The sequence below is a fragment of the Ranitomeya imitator genome, chromosome 2 (assembly GCF_032444005.1).
Source record: "Ranitomeya imitator isolate aRanImi1 chromosome 2, aRanImi1.pri, whole genome shotgun sequence".
Taxonomy (NCBI): domain Eukaryota; kingdom Metazoa; phylum Chordata; class Amphibia; order Anura; family Dendrobatidae; genus Ranitomeya; species Ranitomeya imitator.
Genome location: NC_091283.1, coordinates 793,300,606 through 793,322,258, shown reverse-complemented (window position 1 = coordinate 793,322,258; position 21,653 = coordinate 793,300,606). Strand labels below are relative to the sequence as shown.

Below are 21,653 nucleotides of genomic sequence, written 5' to 3'. Positions count from 1 at the left end.
GGGGATGGGGTGTTGAGGGTGATGAGCTATATTGCCTTTATGCCAAACATATTGTTTGGCATTGTTGCAAAAAAGTTTGATTTTGGTTTAATCTGACCAGAGCACCTTCTTCCACATGTTTGGTGTGTCTCCCAGGTAGCTTGTTGCAAACTTTAAACAACACTTTTTATGGATATCTGTGAGAAATGGCTTTCTTCTTGCCACTCTTCCATAAAGGCCAGATTTGTGCAGTGTATGACTGATTGTTGGCCTATGGACAGACTGTCCCACCTCAGCTGTAGATCTCTGCAGTTCATCCAAAGTGATCATGGACCTCTTGGCTGCATCTCTGATCAGTCTTCTCCTTGTTTGAGATGAAAGTTTAGAGAGACGGCCAAGTCTTGGTAGATTTGCAGTGGTATAATACTCCTTCCATTTCTATATGATCGCTTGCACAGTGCTCCTTGGGATGTTTTAAGTTTTGGAAATCATTTTGTATCCAAATCCGGCTTTAAACTTCTCCACAACAGTATCACGGACCTGCCTGTAGTGTTCCTTGGTCTTCATGATGCTCTCTGTGCTTCAAACAGAACCCTGAGACTATCACAGAGCAGGTGCATTTATACGGAGACTTGATTACACACAGGTGGATTATATTTATCATCATTAGGCATTTAGAACAACATTGGATAATTCAGAGATCCACAATGAACTTCTGGAGCGAGTTTTCTGCACTGAAAGTAAAGGGGCCGAATAATATTGCACGCCCCACTTTTCAGTTTTTGATTTTCCACAAAAATTTAAAATAGCCAATAAATTTCCTTCAACTTCACAATTGTGTTCCCCTTGTTGTTTATTCTACACCAAAAATTTACATTTGGTATCTTAGTTTGAAGCATGATATGTGGGAAAAGTTTGAAAAGTTCCAGGGAGCCAAATACTTTCGCTAGGCACTGCATCTATAGTACATACACACATATGTATACACGCTCACACTATAGAGGAATTACTTGTCTGTGTCCTGCTGTTCAGTTCTTCTAAGATCCTGCAGGATAAAGGACTTTAGGTTAAATCAATCATGGTTACATGACCTTGAGGTAACCCAAGGTCCTGCTGAAGTTTAACCTCAGAAAGTGCACTGATAATGCATGACTGCTAGTATTAGTGCAGTTTCTGCTTGTAAAAGCTGAGGACACTTAGGCTATGTGCACACGTTCAGGAATTCATGCAGAAAATTCCTGAGAATTCCGGACATTTTCTGCATGAAATCCGCAAGAAAACCGCATGCGTTTTTGCCGCGGTTTTGACGCGTTTTTGCCGCGGTTTTGACGCGTTTTTTCCGCGTTTTTTTCCGGACACTTCCCAATGCATTTTGGAGTGGGAAATCCGCAGAAAAACCGCAAAAAGATAGGGCATGTCCGGATTTTGTGCGGTATGCGTTTTTTTTGCGGAAAAAAACGCATCATGTGCACAAAACATCCGGAATTCATTCTAAATGATGGGATGCTTATTGTATGCGGATTTTTTGGGGTTTGTAGCGTTTTGATCGGGAAAAACCGCGAAAAAAACAGAACGTGTGAACACAGAGATATGTTAGAGGTATGGGGTCCTGGGTAATTGCCCAGGTTCTCCCCCTAATAACATTCCCCACGGGGTTATACAAGTTTCACACCACTCATGGACTTCTACTTGGTCTCCATTGCAGACATTTCTGCTACCTCTACTGTATATTATTAGTGATGAGCCAGTGTACTTGTTGCTCGGGTTTTCCCGAGCATGCTCGGGTGGTCTCCCAGTACTTGTAACTGCTCGGAGATTTAGTTTTCATCACCTCAGCTGAATGATTTACAACTACTAGACAGCTTGATTACATGTGGGGATTCCCTAGCAACCAGGCAACCCCCACATGTACTCAGGCTGGGTAGTAGCTGTAAATCATTCAGCTGCTGCGATGAAAACTAAATCTCCGAACACTAACAAATATTTGAAGGTCACCCGACAGTCCTCGGGAAAACCCGAGCAACGAGTATACTCGCTCATCACTATATATTATATATGCACATGTCTGGAACCATGAATGAGGACAAGTTCATGGGTCAAAACCCTGCCTTTCTAGCATTCCCGCAACAGAGCTTCCTGTTGGTCTTTCTTTACTATACTGTTGCAATGACTACGTTGGCCATTGTGACACAAGTGAATAATGATCTGCAGTGAGAATTTATCATATATGTAAGTAATGTTTTTTTTAAATATTCTCTCCCACTTGGTTCACACTTTATCGATCTCGGTGGACAATCCTTTATAGTAACTCATGAGATCCAAGATCTCATATATCAAGTGTGTATGTAGCCCAACTTATTTTTTTAAAGGCTGTCATTTGTCCACTGTTTAGAGAGTTAGGAAAGGACAATGTAGGAAAAATACACACATGCTTACACTTACGCTACATCTGGAATGACTCATGACCCTCTCACAGTGTTGCAACTATTGATGTGACTCATAGGAGATGCAGAGTCAGGAGGAAGTCGCTTGCCTCTTCAGGATTTTAGATTTGATGGCCAATATAAACTTGGAAAAACATCTGATAATTCTTAAAATCAGAAGTGTAGTGAAAACATATTGCGAATCCTGCGTATGGGAAGATAGAAAAACAGATGGGCCGATATAAACATGGTTGTTAGAGTCACTCTTCAATGATGTGCATGTAGAGTTGAGCGGGGCGTTAGCCGTGGGCGAGGTACTCACGCTTCATGCCCCACCACACTACATGAAAATGGGGGTCCTGGCTGGATGTGTGGACTTTAGCCATAGGGGCATAAAATGTTATACAGTTCAATGAGGGAGACCACCACTCAAAAATAAACTGTCTTTTACTGAACAATAACGTAGGGAGGAGTGTGTACAGTGGACAGCGAGGGCAAAAGTTTGTGGACGCTTCTTTTAGACCATATGACATTTTCAGATACATTCCGTTCCTTCCTGGGCTCGCTTTCTTCTGTCCGTTAGCCTCTCTCTATCTTCACCACCACCCAGTGCAGCACTTTTGAGAACTTCCCTAGTCTTCAACAACAGCACCACTAACCAGTAAGTGAGAGTCCAGTTCTTCTTCCGGTTCCACGTCCTTTTCACCTTAGGGGAGCTACGTATGCCACTATGGCCTTGGAACTACCGCATGGGGCACTCTCTCTTTGTCCCATTTTCCTTCTCAGCGATGCTCCATCACTTGACTGTCAGATAACTCCATACCGTCCCACTAGACTTCCTGCCCCAGACACCCAGACATCATCTCTAGAGAATCATTCACTCTTTCTAACACTTTTTCCTTGTTTCTCACTGGATCACGCTATCCGTTGCCTGGAACTCCGCTCACTTTAGGGATACCCAATACATGTGGCCCCGCTGAGTACTTAGATCAAAGGTCTGCTCTAACTGCAAGCCAGGCCCTATCTGCCTTCCTGACAGGAAACTTCCTCTGTCCCTTCACTTTAGACCCTCCCACTCTGGGCTAGTCCCAATCCCTAATAATGCACATCACTAAACACAGTACACATCATATTACATTGATACACATTCCTTCAAGGGGAAACGTGGGGTGAACTTCCATCTTCTTACATGAGCATTGCTGTAAGCGTATCCTCATAAATTATATATAGATTAGGACATATAGTCAGCGATGTTTTTATGCATTTTGCATTTTCCAGGGAAAACATAAATGAGTTTTTACTATTATTTTATATTTTAATTATGTACCAGAACGGTCATATAAGCAGGAAATACACAAAGCATTTACTAGATCTTCTCGCTGATAAATATGAAAAATTTGCATTGAGGTGCAGCTATGCCCTTTTAAAAAGAATAACTTACCAAGTGGGTGGTGGGGATGTAAATGGGCAATTTAACCTTTAAATATACATGTCAAGTACATGCACCATATTGTATTTAGCACACTGTCCAATAATGTGAAATTGAAAAATTGCCACAACGTCTCTCTAAAGTGAAAGAAAGGGGAAAGTTATGGAACATTGTTTGGGGTATTTGTTGTTTGTTTGTTTTTTTAGCTTGAAAGAATAGGTCACTGAGGCTCTTTTAACTTTGGCTTAGATGTCCTTAAAAGTGGCTTCCATAGATGTACCCCAGTGGGCTACCACTGTTGTCATCTAAAAACTTCCTTCTGAAGATGTCACCATAAGTGGCTGCCAATGATGCAGGTTGCTAGAGCAGTTCCTGCGACGGATGCCGTCTTACTGACGTTTAGAAATTATCCTATGGATAAGGGATAACTTGTCAATCGCCGGGGTCTGACCACCGATCCTGAGAACAGGGCTCCTGAAGAACCTCATCTGAATGTAGTGGTGGTCAATCATGTGCATGGCCTCTCAATTCATTCTTAAGGGCGTCCCAAAGACCAGCTTAGCACACAAGCTGCTGTATTCCCAGTGGTCCCATTGTGAATAAATGGAGCGGAGGTGCACATGATTGACCACGGCCCTATTTACATAGGGCTCTCCCCAAGTTCTGCCCTTTGTGGCGGACTGCACAGCCCATTTTTCTTGCCTATGCCTTGTTAAATTAAATTAGCTGACTAACTGATTTTGGGACCTCCTATTCCTTATTTCTTACAATGTTTTTTTTTTACATCTCCTTATGCAGTGTCACACTTAAGTGAATGTTCAAAAAAAATTATTTTTATATCAGAATTCTCTGTTTACACAAATCCTGTAAAAAAATCCAACAATATTGCTGTTCTCACCACTTTAACAAGCTTCAACTGCTTTTGGGACACATAACAATCTAATATATTCAGTTACTGTCCAGATTCTCATGCTCTGTAACTTGCTATCACGCTTTTTGAGTAGTGTCCTCTTTATCAGAATTCAGCCAGCACTATAGGTGCTTGGACTTATCTTCCCTCACTTCCTAGATGACATTAGTCCTGCCATTGTCCAGTGGCTTACCTGCCCCAGACTGAACACCTGCTGCTCTTTCATTACTTTCTGAAGTTTGACAAACTGGAAGCAAAAGCAGAAACAAAGACCTTCCCTCGTAGAATTACTTTCACTCATATTCCAGTTCATCTCTTTGAGTTTTTGTTTCGCATTTTTGCACTCTGTGGAAACAAGGGTGTGACCTTCGTTTTCTTTGAGCTGGACATTACTTTTGTGTAGCTCAACCCTTATTCACATTACATCACTTGACATATGGTAAGGTTTTATTAATAGAGGTTAGGACCATCCCGAATAGGGTCACCTTGACGTGGTGGGATGGCTTTTACTTTTTTTTTAATCAAAATTACATTAACAAAGTGCCCTATATTATGTTCATGCTCTATTACTGCTGGGTATTTGCTCTTTTTATTTTTATCTTTGGTTTTGCCTTGTAGAATTACTGTAGACACAACTCCATCCATATGCCGCCCATTGTACAAGGATTGAACAGCATATACACTATAACACTCACAACCATATTCTGTATATTTTGTATTTTAATAAGATCCAAATATTATTACTTTTATAATATAAACTCTTCTGCATATATATATACCGGTACATGTAATAAGAACAAAACGTAGAAATCGCCAATAATTCCTCTCTTGAGAATAAAATTTGCGAAAAGTAATCTACCGAAGACGAGTAAGTGCTTTGGATTGTATCAGACTGTATCAGAGGTCCTATACTTCAAAAAGTGGCAGCCATTAGGTATATTTGTGGTGCCAGAACACATACCAGGAAATCTGAGTTGATGTTGTCGTCAGTGGGTCGAAGTTTACTGAGCAAAATGGCCACATTTACATCACATCACATTTTTGTTCACATGTAGAATGCAGCATATACGATTACTTAGGGATCCACTAGAAAAAGGGAGAGGTCAACAGATTGTCCAATTGGCCTTTGGTTTCTCCATATTGTAAGGGATAGTTTAGTAGACTCAGTTATTTCATTGCTGAGTCCTTGAGAAAAAAATGTATATGCTAAACACGTTTTATTTTTCATACAGAAACTAATATGTGACGGGTGCTTGTGTAGGGAATCCATCACAGGAATGAATTAAACAGATTTGCCATGACTAGTGATGAGCGAACGTGCACGGATAAGATATTAGCTGAGCATGCTCGGGTGCTAACCGAGTGACTTCGTCGTGCTCAAAAAATATATTTGAGTCCCCGCTCCTACTTGTCTTGCGACTGTTCGACAGGGATTGCCTGTTTGCTAGACAATCCTTGCATGTGTTTCAGCTGTTGAACAGCCGTGAGACATGCAGCCGCGGGGACTCCAACATATTTTTAGAGCACGACGAAGACACGCGGTTAGCACCCAAGCATGCTCAGATAACACCTTATTCGCGCACGTTCGATCATCACTAGTCGTGACCATTTCAATAGCTTTTGGTGCATACATTAATTGGAGACATAGAAATGTGATGTGAACAGCGCTTTTCACCAGTGTGAATAAAAGAGATAATGAGAGAGATTTCTACCAAATTCAATAATCCAACATTCACTAATTTGATTACAGTCTGTTCACATCACGTTTTCTTCTTTTGGTGCAATTTGCTTAATTGATTTACTTAAATTTTGGAATATTAAGACAAAACTTCGATTTTTACCCAATGAATAGATATTGCTTCCGAGAAGAACAAGAAGATGAAAGTTGGTGGAAGTTCATATAGGATGTTCCCGCTTTATGCTGATACACTGAAGTTGTATTAAAGTGAACCTGTCACCATGAAAATGTCGTCCAATCTTCAGGCACCATATCATAGAGCGAGGAGAGAAGAGTATTTTGATATTTAGTTTTGGGAAAAAAAAATCAGTATAATCTGTGTTTTAATGTCCGCGCACTATGTCCTAGAACAAAGCGAAATACTTTGGGACATAGTGCGCGGGCGCATGCGCAGTAATGCTTTTCGGCTTTGCCCGCAGTTGGGCAAAGCATACTGTGCGTGTGCGAGCGAAGATTGAATTGCGCACGCGCGAACTATGGAGGACAAGTACTCTAATTCACGAACATATTGCGGACAACATGGACAGATGGGGTGGAGAAATGAAGACAAAACGCCACCCATCGGAGCGTAAAAAAGACATTTACATATCCCGCCAATTTGAGGTGACAGGTTCCCTTTAATCCTGTGAACTTTCTGGGATTTTCCGTCCAGTAGGCGGAGCTATCAGTGATTGACAGTTTCCATGTCTGAGTTCATGCAGAGATAGCTGTCAATCACTGATAGCTCCGCCCACTGGACAAAAAATCCTAGAAAGAATAGAGGCTTAAATGATGAAAACACAGATTATACTGAATCTTTTTTAACAAAACTATTTATCGATGTCTTCAGCTCCCCCTGCTCTACAATACGAGGCCTGCAGCTCGGACTGTATTTTCATGGTGATGGGTTCTCTTTAAAGGTTTATCCATAAATGAGCGTCAGTGTTGAAGATCACCACTTTACCATCTGCCACTTCGATGTCCAACGAATAACGTCAGTGTGACCACCTGGCACACATTGTACATGTAAGACCCACTGTGCTAGTTACTAATGTAATTGATTAAGCATAGAGGAGAGCTAAAAAAAGAATTACAGGAGTCTGTAATGTTTTCTCTTGTGGAGATGTAGAGAGGAAAATCTTAAGTTACAGTTAGAAAAACATGGCAGCTTTCTTCCCAAAACAACTCCAAACGTGTCCGCATATTGTGTGATGTGTGGCTAATCTTTCTTATTTAGTTCAGTGGAGCTGGGCTGCGATATGAGATGCAACCTATGGACTCGCGATGCTGTTTCTAGAATTAAGCCACCATTCTTTACTAGAAACAACTTAAAATATTCACGTACTTGTATGTGCTATGTGTTAGAGTAACTCCGGTGCCACACTTCTGAAATTCATGGTCCGAGTATGGACCACAGTGGTTTGAATAGCCTTAAGTCTCTTGCCCAAACTCCACAGTCTCATCGCCATATATTAAGCTGTTGAGTTTGGATAAGAACAATGACCAATCTGGACATTACATTGCGTACTTTGTCCATGAATGTCGGAAATGTGGCATACTCCAACCAATATTTGCCAACTCTCACAGAAAAAAAGTGGGGAACTTCTGGACGTCTGTAAAAGTTGGCAAATTTTCTGGGTGCACGAGCAATGATCACAAAGCCTCCTGAAAAACTGCAAATTTAGATTGTTTTTCCATGAAGGGGCATGGACAAGGTCTGGAGGAGAGGTAGAGAAGGTTGCGCCCTTTTAAAAGGGGATGTCATTACTGGGAGGACATTTGTGGTCAGATCTATTGCACCTCGTGTACTATCCTTTTCAGGTGTCCTTTAATAAAAGTTGGTAGTTAAGCCCAATCTTTACGAGCATACTTATCACTCAACATGGGTTCGTGTGGCCCTAACGAAAGATCTATATTAGGACCCCTTGACTTCCCCACATTATTTGTACCATTGGTGCTATCATATAGAGTATTGGTCCTATCATATGGAGTTGAAAGTTTTTGAGCATATTTATCACCCAACACGGGTTCATAGAACCCTAATGGAAGATCTATAACAGGATCCTATGACTACTCCACATTATTCGTTGTATTGGTCCTAAAACATGGTGCACCATGGCCCAAGTGTGACTGCATCGTCTGCAATCTTTATTGTTTCACCCGCTGATCAAAATGCTAAGAATTGGGGTAAGTTCTGAACCTCTTTGACTGGTCATCTATATTGACAGGGGAAAACAACTGTTGGCCGTATCCCAAAGTTTACAGCCCGAACAATGCAATAGTGAGATATGGTTACTGTATAAGATGCGAGGTTGTTATACGACTTGCTGCAATCTTAATGGATATACATCTCTGATCTGCAGCAAGGGCTCCCAGCTTTCCTCCCAGATGTTGAACTAAGCAGATGTTTGTTCTTTGGTTCAGAAGTGAACTTCATGTTTTGCAATGATCCAGAAATGAGTGACTACGATTTTTACAACAGTCCCATGACTAGATACCATGAGCAAGAAAGCAATCAGCTGATGATCAGGATGCAGAAGCCCAACGTGAGAGCCACCAGTATGCGTATGTAGCTGGCACTGACATGGCTGCTCGATCCCTGGCTGCCACTGTTACAATTGTTGGAGAAGCAGCAGTTGACTTTGACACCAGAGGCTTTTGCTCCATCCCGCAAAGCTCGATCACAGAAGGACTTGAAGGAGCAAGACTTCATCACTCCACCTAGATAGCAACATAGGATGGGATAAGAGTTAATGACTGTAATGAGATTAGGATTTCGGGGATTAGCAGGGGCCAAGTGAAGACTAGTTGTTGATAATTAGAGCTACATAGAATGAGAACCGTGTAGAAGATAATCTAACCATCTATGTGCTATAAAACTTTTTGCAGCCACATATTATTTGTATACTTACTAGTCTGTCCACGGATTATGGCACAAGCATCGGCGTCTCGGGGGCACTGCTGAGAACCTTGCCTATTACAATCTTCATCATTGGATCCAACGCAGGAGAAACATTGTAAACCATTACCTAAAAAAAACAAACATTGTTTTTGTATGTTAAAGCAAGATCTGTGATCTCCAGCACACACATACATGGTTGGCCAAGCAGTTTTGGGCAGTAGCAAATACCATGGCCGCTTGCCAGTTACACTAGACAATTCCCAATAATAATTGCTTACTATTCCCGGTTTGCATATCTTTTAAATATTGGTTCAGTCCTGAATATACTGCCATATGGTCTCTAGAATTAATGCTGCAAAGATAAATCTTACACGTGCCGACAGAGACTACAAGGACATACCCAGACAACGCCAAACCAGACACCTAACTGTATACAATGCGCAGATGGCACACATTTTGCCCAGTTGGTGTCATACGGTGCCCACATAAAGGCAAACAGCAGAACCATGGAATTATATACGGTAGTGCTCATTCGGTGTGTGTAGACGGTGCTACGCAGTGTTTTGCCAACACTTCTAAGGTAAGATACAATCTCCCTCCTGTGCGATAGGTTGGAAAAGTGAATTAACAACTCATATACAGTACTGGATTTACTTACTTTACATGCCTTCCTTATTGGTATCTCTATATCCTAGTCTGTATGGACGAACATGTGACCACTACAGCCAATCACTGGTCGTAGAGGTGATCAATATGTCAATGCTGCAGTCAGTGATTGGCTACAGTAGTCACATGTCAATGTAGAAGGGAGTGTCAAAACGGGTGCAGCGGTGGATTGGTAGGGTGAGAATTAATTTTATTTTTTCCTTTACCACTTTACCATTCTGTACTGTAAAGGAATTTTTCAGTACAAGCTGTTGCTGTTACACGTTGGTAAATAATAAATATCTACATTTCTGGTCATTCTATAACTTGTGTCTGCAGTTTTGCCCTGTGCAGTCTCTAATTTGCAATTGACTCTGAGCTGGTGGAGGAGACTAGCTGCTATGATCCATCCCATACACTAGGAAGAGGGATTCCTGCTTTTTACTCTTTATCTAGCACAAACACAAAAGCAGCAGAAGTATGGAGGAAGTGATACAGCAGGACAGATCAGTGTAGAGCTCTGGTGTTTGGTAAAAGACTTGTTACAAGTCTCAGCAGGATTGTTCTGGATCTCCCTCTGCCTCTTAACTCACTCTGCTCCTCGCTCATCCTCCTCATACCCTCTCTATACAGTACTGTAGGCTGTGTAATCTGACTCCTCACTGTGCTGGCAGTCTGTCTAGTCTGAGCATGGTGGAGTTTAGTTCTTTTCGGAATGGATGGTGAGTTTGGGATCCACTAGAAGAGAAAGAAGTGGCTTATAATGGAAAAGAAGCAGAATTCTCTGATAAGATTTATTTTAAAATTTCATTCATTCACCTGTACTATTTTATGCGAAGGTTGCTGGAAGTGCAATTCCATGTCAAAAATAAAATTGTTCACCTCTGAATAACCTATTTATTAGTGTAATCCTGGCAGCCCCGTCATCATTAATGTTCTGAGCAAGGTTCTCAAGGCTAGGCTAATATCCTCCTCTCACTGACTTCTCCCCTTCACCAGCTCTCTAACAGACTTCTCTGCATACAATTATTTTTTAGACAATCTTCCATATTGGTCTCTCTCTCACACGGACTGTCCACTGCTCACTATGGCACCTCACACATACTGCTCCCTCCTCCACACAGACTGCTCCCTCCACACAGGCTGCTCCCTCCTCCTCCACACAGGCTGCTCCCTCCTCCTCCACACAGGCTGCTCCCTCCTCCTCCACACAGGCTGCTCCCTCCTCCTCCACACAGGCTACTCCCTCCTCCTCCACACAGGCTACTCCCTCCTCCTCCACACAGACTGCTCCCTCCTCCTCCACACAGGCTGCTCCCTCCTCCTCCACACAGGCTGCTCCCTCCTCCTCCACACAGGCTGCTCCCTCCTCCTCTACACAGGCTGCTTCCTCCCCCTCCACACAGGTTGCTCCCTCCTCCTTCACACAGGCTGCTCCCTCCCCCTCCACACAGGCTGCTCCCTCCTCCTCTACACAGGCTGCTTCCTCCCCCTCCACACAGGTTGCTCCCTCCTCCACACAGGCTGCTCCCTCCCCCTCCACACAGGCTGCTCCCTCCCCCTCCACACAGGCTGCTCCCTCCTCCTCAACACAGGCTGCTTCCTCCACACAGGCTGCTCCCTCCCCCTCCACCTCCACACAGGCTGCTCCCTCCCCCTCCACACAGGCTGCTCCCTCCCCCTCCACACAGGCTGCTCCCTACCCTTCCACACAGGCTGCTACCTCCTCCTACAAACAGGCTGCTTCCTCCCCCTCCACACAGGCTGCTCCCACCCCTTCCACACAGGCTGCTCCCTCCTCCTCTACACAGGCTGCTCCCTCCCCCTCCACACATACTGCTCCCTCCTCCACACAGACTGGACTGCTCCCTCCTCCTCCACACAGGCTGCTCCCTCCTCCACACAGACTGCTTCCTCCTCCACACTGGCTGCTCCCTCCTCCATACAGACTGCTCCCTCCTCTACACAGGCTGCACCCTCCTCCTCCACACTGATTGCTCCCTCCTCCACACAGACTGCTCCCTCCTCCACACAGGCTGCTCCCTCCTCCTCCACACAGGCTGCTCCCTCCCCCTCCACACAGGCTGCTCCCTCCCCTTCCACACAGGCTGCTACCTCCTCCTACACACAGGCTGCTTCCTCCCCCTCCACACAGGCTGCTCCCACCCCTTCCACACAGGCTGCTCCCTCCTCTACACAGGCTGCTCCCTCCCCCTCCACACATACTGCTCCCTCCTCCACACAGACTGGACTGCTCCCTCCTCCCCCACACAGGCTGCTCCCTCCTCCTCCACACAGGCTGCTCCCTCCTCCACACAGACTGCTTCCTCCTCCACACTGGCTGCTCCCTCCTCCACACAGACTGCTCCCTCTACACAGGCTGCACCCTCCTCCTCCACACTGATTGCTCCCTCCTCCACACAGACTGCTCCCTCCTCCACACTGGCTGCATCCTCTTCCACAATGGTTGCTCCCTACTCCACACAGGCTGCTCCTTCCTCCACACTAGCTGCTCCCTCCTCCACACAGACTGATCCCTGCTCCACACAGACTGCTACCTCCTCCACACAGGCTGCACCCTCCTCCTCCACACAGGCTGCACCCTCCTCCTCCACACAGGCTGCTCCCTCCTACTGCACACAGGCTGCTCCCACCTCCTCCACACAGGTTGCTCCCTCCTCCACACTGGCTGCTCCCTCCTCCACACAGACTGCTCCCTCCACACAGGCTGCACCCTCCTCCTCCACACAGGCTGCTCCCTCCTCCTGCACACAGGCTGCTCCCTCCTCCACACAGGCTGCTCCCTCCTCTTCCACATTGACTGCTCCCTGCTCCACACAGGCTGCTCCCTCCTCCACACTGGCTGCTTCCTCCTCCACAATGGTTGCTCCCTACTCCACACAGGCTGCTCCCTCCTCAACACTGGCTGCTCCCTCCTCCACACAGACTGCTCCCTCCTCCTCCACACAGGCTGCTCCCTCCTCAACACTGGCTGCTCCCTCCTCCACACAGGCTGCTCCCTCCTCCTCCACACAGGCTGCTCCCTCCTCTTCCACATTGACTGCTCCCTGCTCCACACAGGCTGCTCCCTCCTCCACACAGGCTGCTCCCTCCTCCACACTGGCTGCTTCCTCCTCCACAATGGTTGCTCCCTACTCCACACAGGCTGCTCCCTCCTCAACACTGGCTGCTCCCTCCTCCACACAGACTGCTCCCTCCTCCATACAGGCTGCACCCTCCTCCTCCACACTGGCTGCTCCCTCCTCGACACAGGCTGCACCCTCCTCCTCCACACAGGCTGCACCCTCCTCCTCCACACTGGCTGCTCCCTCCCCCTCCACACAGGCTGCTCCCTCCCCCTCCACACTGACTGCTCCCTGCTCCACACAGGCTGCTTACTTCTCCTCCACACAGGCTCCTCCCTTCTCCTCCACACAGGCTGCTCCCTCCCCCTCCACACTGACTGCTCCCTGCTCCACACAGGCTGCTTACTTCTCCTCCACACAGGCTCCTCCCTTCTCCTCCACACAGGCTGCTCCCTCCCCCTCCACACTGACTGCTCCCTGCTCCACACAGGCTGCTCCCTTCTCCTCCACACAGGCTCCTCCCTCCTCCACACAGGCTGCTCCCTCCTCCACACAGGCTGCTCCCTCTTCAACACAGGCTCCTTCCTTCTCCTCCACACAGGCTGCTCCCTCCTCCACGCTGGCTGCTCCCTTCTCCTCCACACAGGCTGCTCCCTCCTCCACACTGGCTGCTCCCTGCTCCACACTGGCTGCTCCCTGCTCCACACAGGCTGCTTACTTCTCCTCCACACAGGCTGCTCCCTTCTCCTCCACACAGGCTCCTGGCTTTTTCATCTCCTAGTGACTGCACTGTCCATAAAAAGAAGCTGAACACTGATTACTTACCTAAATGCATCTCAGAGATTAGTGCACGGAAACAGAAAGGGCTGTGCAACTAATAAATGGCTGCACAGTTCTCTCTGTGATCGGGAAGGGAGCATAGTAAGTGCTCTGCCTGATCATTAAGAGGATTGCTCATGAAATCTGCATGGGAGGGATCAGAGAGAATTTGTAAGCTGGGCACCTGTGTCGCTGTGGAGTTTATAGAAAGCGGTGGTGGTAAGAGGCCATATGTGTCACCCTGACATAGGAGCCCTGGTTCCACTGCAAAACTGTCAAATCCACAGCTCCACCACTTGCTTTATGGAAAAGATTCAGTAACAGTTTACATTTGTTAATTTAAACATAGCATCAGTCCAGAAGATGAGGGCATTAATACATTCGCATTAGCCCACAGATCAGCAGAATGGAAGAGAAGCCACGCTCCAGTAAGCCGGACTGGGATCCAGTGCCAAGCACATCCACACTGGTGTAGTCACTGCCAGGTACTGCAGTGAAGGAGCTCCAGTGAACAGTCCGGCACCTTCAATTTGCTCCCTTTTAGGCTCCCTGGGGGTGGGATTATGATTCAATAATTTGCCTATCCTAAATGTAAAATCATGGCAATCCTCTTATATTTAGCACCAAAGTAATTATTTCTGAATATTGAATATTACATAACATAAATTGCAGTCCGGAAGAACCCCGCAATCACAGGATCTGTCTCTGCATCTGACAAAATGACTAGCCCAGACACCAGAGGACTCATGATTCCCAGTATCAAGCAGCCAGTGTAAGCAATAAAAATAAAGAGGATAATTTGCTGATGGGATTTTTAAATTTTGCTATTTTTTTTCTTGAAAAGGGCACCAAAGACAGTGTTTGCCCCCCTTCACCGTCATTGTAAGGTACTTTTATTATAATTGTAGTTGCCTATGCACCTATGGTAATACTGAAACCCACGATCAGCTTATTCAGCTTGGAGTTGCAAAACCACAAACTTTTGGAGTCTCTCAATCAACATCGTAATGTGTTTATTTTCCAGTGGAAAAACCTACTAATGTTGACTACTGTACCAAGGCAAGTAAATACAAAAATATCTAGCAGACGCCCTTTAGAAAAAATTAAATATAGTAAAGGAAATGGTTTTTGGTCAGACAGGTTAGTAGGAAAGTCTAAAATATGACCCTGAACAAACATCATGATGGAGAAGCTAAATCTGTGAACAACCAAGTGCACCAATAACACCAGAAACTACAGAGAAACCGTGTAAGCTGAGAACTACACGAAATGATATACCGTAATTCATATACTGATAAGTGGCTAATGTCTGGTCAAATAGTGCAGGTGATGTGATTGCTCCAGTTTGCGGCATCACAATTAGCAGGTCAGATAACGTTCTCACACTAAGGGCTCTTTCAACATACGTTTTTCGATATGTGTGCTATCCATATTTTTTATGGAAGATCTTGGACCTATTACAATGAATTTGCTTTATCACGTGTCCTTTTTATTTGCATAACGATTGATCATTCAATAAATTTGGAGACATGTCCCACTTTGATCAACCTCGTCATCGCAGGTCAATGGCTCCAAAAATAAATAGCAAATTGATGTCATCAATGTACTGTCTGTAATTTTTTACAGAAACAGATGTAACAAGAATTGTAAAAAAACAAAAACTGACACATGGACCAAAAATTGATCCAGCACATTAAAAAAAATATACAGCTCTGGCAAATATTAAGAGACCACTGATTTTTCTCTTTATAGGTATATTTTTGAGTAAAATGTAAATTGTTCTTTTATTCTATAAACTTCTGACAACATGTCTCCGAATTTCCAAACAATAAATTTTGTATTTTTTTTTTCTGACAAAGAAAAATGGTCAAAATTTAAAAAAAATCCCAGTGCTTTCAGACCTCAAATAATGCAAAGAAAACAAGTTCATAATCATTTAGAAACAACAATGGTAATGTTTTAACTCGGGAAGAGTTCAGAAATCAATATTTTGTGGAATAACCATGATTTTTAATCACAGCTTTCATGCGTCTTGGCATGCTTTCCACCAGTCTTTCACACTGCTCCTGGCCTAAAAATGTAAGCAGTTCTTCTTTGATGGCTTGTGACTATCCATCATCCTCTTGATTACATTCCAGAGGTTTTGAATGGGGTTCAGGTCTGGAGATTGGGCTGCCCATGACAGGGTTTTGATGTGGTGGTCTCTTAATTTTTGCCAGAGCTGTGAAACTGGGCTAATTAGTAACGTCTGACAGTTTGGGAGAATATATTGCTGTCTACTTCTACCCATTGGTCCCATCTGAATATGGCATCTAAAGACTTGGGGAATTGCCCAGATTGTCCCCCTCACGACTAGCCTTAGTTTAATTAGACTTATAATTACTGATGCAAAATTAAAAGTATAACATTTTCTAGCATGATGCAGATTGTAGGTGCAGAAGTTCTCTATTACATGGTATCACATGACGATAGTATAACGTTATTGGGCAATATGGGCTACAAGAATGGCAAAGCACAAATGACTTCTAAGAATGGCTGACATGTAGACAGTAAGACGAGCGTAGGTGGCAGACCAAGAACATTTCATGAGCTAGAACTTCCCGCTAAAGACATTTACTCTAAAACTTCACAGTCCCTACTTACCTTCCTGTATCCTGAGAACAGAGATAAGCAGAAGGGTGTTCACCAGCCACATGGTGACCGTGCCGGAGCCTGGGCTTCCTACAGACTGGTGAAGAAGGCCGCTGCTACTGCAAGGATTATCGTCTTTTGTAAATCTCTTCATGAAGGGGGCTGCACACACTGCCAGAAAAACAACTCATTCCTATTAAAAGCTCCTGTCATCCACATTATCTCTTCAACAGACTCCATCTTACCACCCTAAGCCTCCTAACCCAGGTTATTGTGACCTCCTGAGTTCTCAAGATAATTAACGCTTTTAGGTCAGGGTTACATCATGAAGAAGAATTGAGGAAAGGTCTAGGTTTCTTACACCCATAGCAAAAGTAGTCCTGTCATCCGCTCCTGAAAGCAAACCGCGCCTGTCATGTCTGATAGCGCGATTCACCTGCAGATATGGGGTTGATTTGCAGGTTAATAGCGTTTTGAAAGTACCCGGTTGCTGCACTGAAAGTGCCGTACCTAGGAGAAAATTAACCTTGTTTCTCCCTGCACCCTCAGACTTTCAGTCATACAGGCAAGCCGATGCATCTCCAGTCTTCGCTCGCAGCACTGACCAGCGGCTGCACTGTAGGGACAGCTGTCACTCGAAGTGCCGGGGCCATGCATACAGCCGCTGCTCACTGTATACTGAGCAGTGACTGAAGCCACACTGGCACACCTGTATGACTGAAAGTCGGAGGCTGCCGGGAGAAATATACGTAAGCTACTTACCGGTAGCGGTCTTTTTCAGGAGCCCATGACAGCACCACGAGAGAGGGGATCCGCCCTTCAGGGACAGGAAACCTACAGACATAAAAAGGGCAGCACCTCTCTCCCTCGTCAGTTGGTTTACCTAGCATGAGAGGACCTCCTAGGTTAGTAGCATATAAACAATTTTAAAATATGGTACAATTCACCCAGTGAATAAACTTAGGACTTAATGGAAAGAAGGTGTTGACCCACACAAGAAGAGAGGGTAGGGAATATAAGGGTGCTGTCATGGGCTCCTGAAAAACACTGCTACTGGTAAGTAGCTTACGTGTTTATTCAGTCGCCATGACAGCACCAAGAGAGACTTTCAGAGACGTAAAAGAGACTAGGGAGGGACAACTGCCTCAAGCACCCTTCTTCCAAATGTGAGATCGGAGGAGCTACCCAAATCTAGTCTATAGTGCTTAAGAAAAGTAGATAGAGAAGACCATGTGGCCGCCTTACAAATGTCTTCAATTGGCACCTCTGATCTCTCTGCCCAGGAAGTAGCCATGGCTCGAGTGGAGTGAGCTTTTATATCTTCCGGGATCTGCACACCACCTGCTGAATAAGCCAAAGAAATTGCCTCCCAGATCCATCTAGCTAATGTGTTTTTGGACACTCTAAGTCCCTTTCTAACTCCCTGGAAGGATACAAATAGGGAATTATCATTCTTCCAAGTGTTAGTAACCGAAATATATTTAAGAAGAGATCTTCTTACAGTACATCTAGCGAATGGAATTTTCTCCCTTTATCATTAGAAAATTACAAACACAGAGATGAAATAGATTTAGCAAAGTGAGGCCCGACTTACTGAACAGACAGAGGATAGGAAAGGTAACTTTGCGGTCAGCACAAAAACTACAAAAAGACCACACAGAGGGCGCAAAAAGACCCTCCGCACCGACTCACGGTGCGGAGGCGCTCCCTCTGCGTCCCAGAGCTTCCAGCAAGCAAGACAAAAATCAAAATAGCAAGCTGGACAGAAAAAATAGCAAACAGAGAAAAACAAACAGGAACTTAGCTTCTGCTGGGAAGACAGGTCACAAGAACGATCCAGGAGCGAACTAGACCAATACTGGAACATTGACAGGTGGCATGGAGCAATGATCTAGGTGGAGTTAAATAGAGCAGCCAGCTAACGAATTAACCTCGTCACCTGTGGAAGGAACCTCAGAAGCCGCAGCTCCACTCACAACCACCAGAGGAAGCCCATGGACAGAACCAGCCGAAGTACCATTCATGACAACAGGAGGGAGCTTAACAACAGAATTCACAACAGTACCCCCCCCCCTTGAGGAGGGGTCACCAAACCCTCACCAGAGCCCCCAGGCCGACCAGGACGAGCCAAATGAAAGGCACGAACCAGATCGGCAGCATGAACATCAGAGGCAAAGACCCAGGAATTATCTTCCTGACCATAACCCTTCCACTTGACCAGGTACTGGAGTTTCCGTCTCGAAATACGAGAATCCAAAATCTTCTCCACCACATACTCCAACTCCCCCTCAATCAACACCGGGGCAGGAGGATCAACGGATGGAACCACAGGCGCCACGTATCTCCGCAACAACGACCTATGGAATACATTATGGATGGCAAAAGAAGCTGGAAGGGTCAAACGAAATGACACAGGATTGAGAACCTCAGAAATCTTATACGGACCAATGAAACGAGGCTTAAACTTAGGAGAGGAAACCTTCATAGGAACATAACGAGACGACAACCAAACCAAATCCCCAACACGAAGTCGGGGACCCACACAGCGCCGGCGGTTAGCGAAACGTTGAGCCTTCTCCTGGGACAATGTCAAATTGTCCACCACATGAGTCCAAATCTGCTGCAACCTATCCACCACAGTATCTACACCAGGACAGTCCGACGACTCAACCTGCCCTGAAGAGAAACGAGGATGGAAACCAGAATTGCAGAAAAATGGCGAAACCAAAGTAGCCGAGCTGGCCCGATTATTAAGGGCGAACTCAGCCAAAGGCAAAAAGGACACCCAATCATCCGGACCAGCAGAAACAAAGCATCTCAGATATGTTTCCAAAGTCTGAATTGGTACGTTCGGTTTGGCCATTAGTCTGAGGATGGAAAGCCGAGGAAAAAGACAAATCAATGCCCATCCTAGCACAAAAGGATCGCCAAAACCTCGAAACAAACTGGGAACCTCTGTCCGAAACGATGTTCTCCGGAATGCCATGTAAACGAACCACATGCTGGAAAAACAACGGCACCAAATCAGAGGAGGAAGGCAATTTAGACAAGGGTACCAAATGGACCATCTTAGAGAAGCGATCACAAACCACCCAAATGACCGACATCTTTTGAGAGACAGGGAGATCCGAAATAAAATCCATAGAAATATGCGTCCAGGGCCTCTTTGGGACCGGCAAGGGCAAAAGCAACCCACTGGCACGAGAACAGCAGGGCTTAGCCCGAGCACAAGTCCCACAGGACTGCACAAAAGAACGCACATCCCGCGACAGAGACGGCCACCAAAAGGATCTAGCCACCAAATCTCTGGTACCAAAGATTCCCGGATGACCAGCCAACACCGAACAATGAACCTCAGAGATAACTCTACTAGTCCATTTATCAGGGACAAACAGTTTCTCCGCTGGGCAACGGTCAGGTCTATCAGCCTGAAATTTTTGCAGCACCCGCCGCAAATCAGGGGAGATGGCAGACAAAATTACCCCCTCTTTGAGAATACCCGCCGGCTCAGGAACACCCGGAGAGTCGGGCACAAAACTCCTTGACAGGGCATCAGCCTTCACATTCTTAGAGCCCGGAAGGTACGAAACCACAAAATCAAAACGGGAGAAAAATAGCGACCAACGAGCCTGTCTAGGATTCAACCGTTTGGCAGACTCGAGATAAGTCAAATTCTTATGATCCGTCAAGACCACCACGCGATGCTTGGCTCCTTCAAGCCAATGATGCCACTCCTCGAATGCCCACTTCATGGCCAACAACTCTCGATTGCCAACATCATAATTGCGCTCACTTTCTAGAAAAGAAGGCACATGGTTTCATCACCGAGCCATCAGAACTTCTTTGCGACAAAACAGCTCCTGCTCCAATCTCAGAAGCATCAACCTCGACCTGAAATGGGAGCGAAACATCTGGCTGGCACAACACAGGGGCAGAAGAAAAACGACGCTTCAACTCCTGAAAAGCTTCCACAGCCGCAGAAGACCAATTGACCACATCAGCACCCTTCTTGGTCAAATCAGTCAATGGTTTAGCAACACTAAAAAAATTACTGATGAAGCGACGATAAAAATTAGCAAAGCCCAGGAACTTTTGCAGACTCTTCACAGATGTCGGCTGAGTCCAATCATAAATAGCCTGGACTTTAACAAAGTCCATCTCGATAGTAGAAGGGGAAAAAATGAAACCCAAAAATGAAACCTTCTGAACTCCAAAGAGACACTTAGACCCCTTCACAAACAAAGAATTAGCACGAAGGACCTGGAACACCATTCTGACCTGCTTCACGTGAGACTCCCAATCATCCGAGAAGACCAAAATATCATCCAAATATACAATCAGGAATTTATCCAGGTACTCTCGGAAGATGTCATGCATAAAGGACTGAAATACTGATGGAGCATTGGAAAGCCCGAATGGCATAACCAGGTACTCAAAATGGCCCTCGGGCGTATTAAATGCTGTTTTCCATTCATCGCCCTGTTTAAAGGAACACTGTCACCTGAATTTGGAGGGAACAATCTTCAGCCATGGAGGCGGGGTTTTGGGGTTTTTGATTCACCCTTTCCTTACCCGCTGGCTGCATGCTGGCTGCAATATTGGATTGAAGTTCATTCTCTGTCCGCTGTAGTACATGCCTGCACAAGGCAAGAACCAGCCGAAGTACCATTCATGACCACAGGAGGGAGCTTAACAACAGAATTCACAACAAGCGTCCACTGCATATGGGTTTTCCCTGGGGAGCAGAAACGATGTAGCTTTCTGTTTTCCTTGCTTGTGAAAAGGTCTATATCTGGGCACCTCCATAATTGTACAATCTGATTGAAGATGGTCTGATTCAATGTCCAATAATAATAATAATAATATAATAATAATAATAATAATTTTTATTTATATAGCGCCAACATATTCCGCAGCGCTTTACAAATTATAGAGGGGACTTGTACATACAATAGACATTACAGCATAACAGAAATACAGTTCAAAACAGATACCAAGAGGAGTGAGGGCCCTGCTCGTAAGCTTACAAACTATGAGGAAAAGGGGAGACACGAGAGGTGGATGGTAACAATTGCTATAGTTATTCGGACCAGCCATAGTGTAAGGCTTGGG

The 21,653-nt window shown here is 45.3% G+C and overlaps 1 protein-coding gene across 1 annotated transcript; it reads right to left on the bottom strand.

The window, feature by feature from the left end:
* Positions 1 to 5,443: 5,443 nt before the first annotated feature.
* Positions 5,444 to 16,658, bottom strand: LOC138665816 (CD59 glycoprotein-like). The gene is made up of 3 exons (XM_069753678.1): positions 16,554 to 16,658; positions 9,371 to 9,487; positions 5,444 to 9,179 (listed from the first exon to the last, which is right to left on the bottom strand). The coding sequence occupies exons 1-3, from the start codon at positions 16,603 to 16,605 to the stop codon at positions 8,974 to 8,976; spliced, it is 375 nt and encodes a 124-aa protein (XP_069609779.1). The 5' UTR covers positions 16,606 to 16,658; the 3' UTR covers positions 5,444 to 8,973.
* Between the last annotated feature and the right edge of the window lie 4,995 nt (positions 16,659 to 21,653).

Excerpts from the sequence above, each read along its gene's own strand:
- LOC138665816 (XM_069753678.1), bottom strand. The coding sequence starts at position 16,605 with ATGTGGCTGGTGAACACCCTTCTGCTTATCTCTGTTCTCAGGATACAG. Across the intron at positions 9,488-16,553 it reads TGTTCTCAGGATACAGGAAG|GTAATGGTTTACAATGTTTC; the intron begins GTAAGTAGGGAC and ends TGTTTTTTTTAG. Across the intron at positions 9,180-9,370 it reads CATAATCCGTGGACAGACTA|GTGGAGTGATGAAGTCTTGC; the intron begins GTAAGTATACAA and ends GTTGCTATCTAG.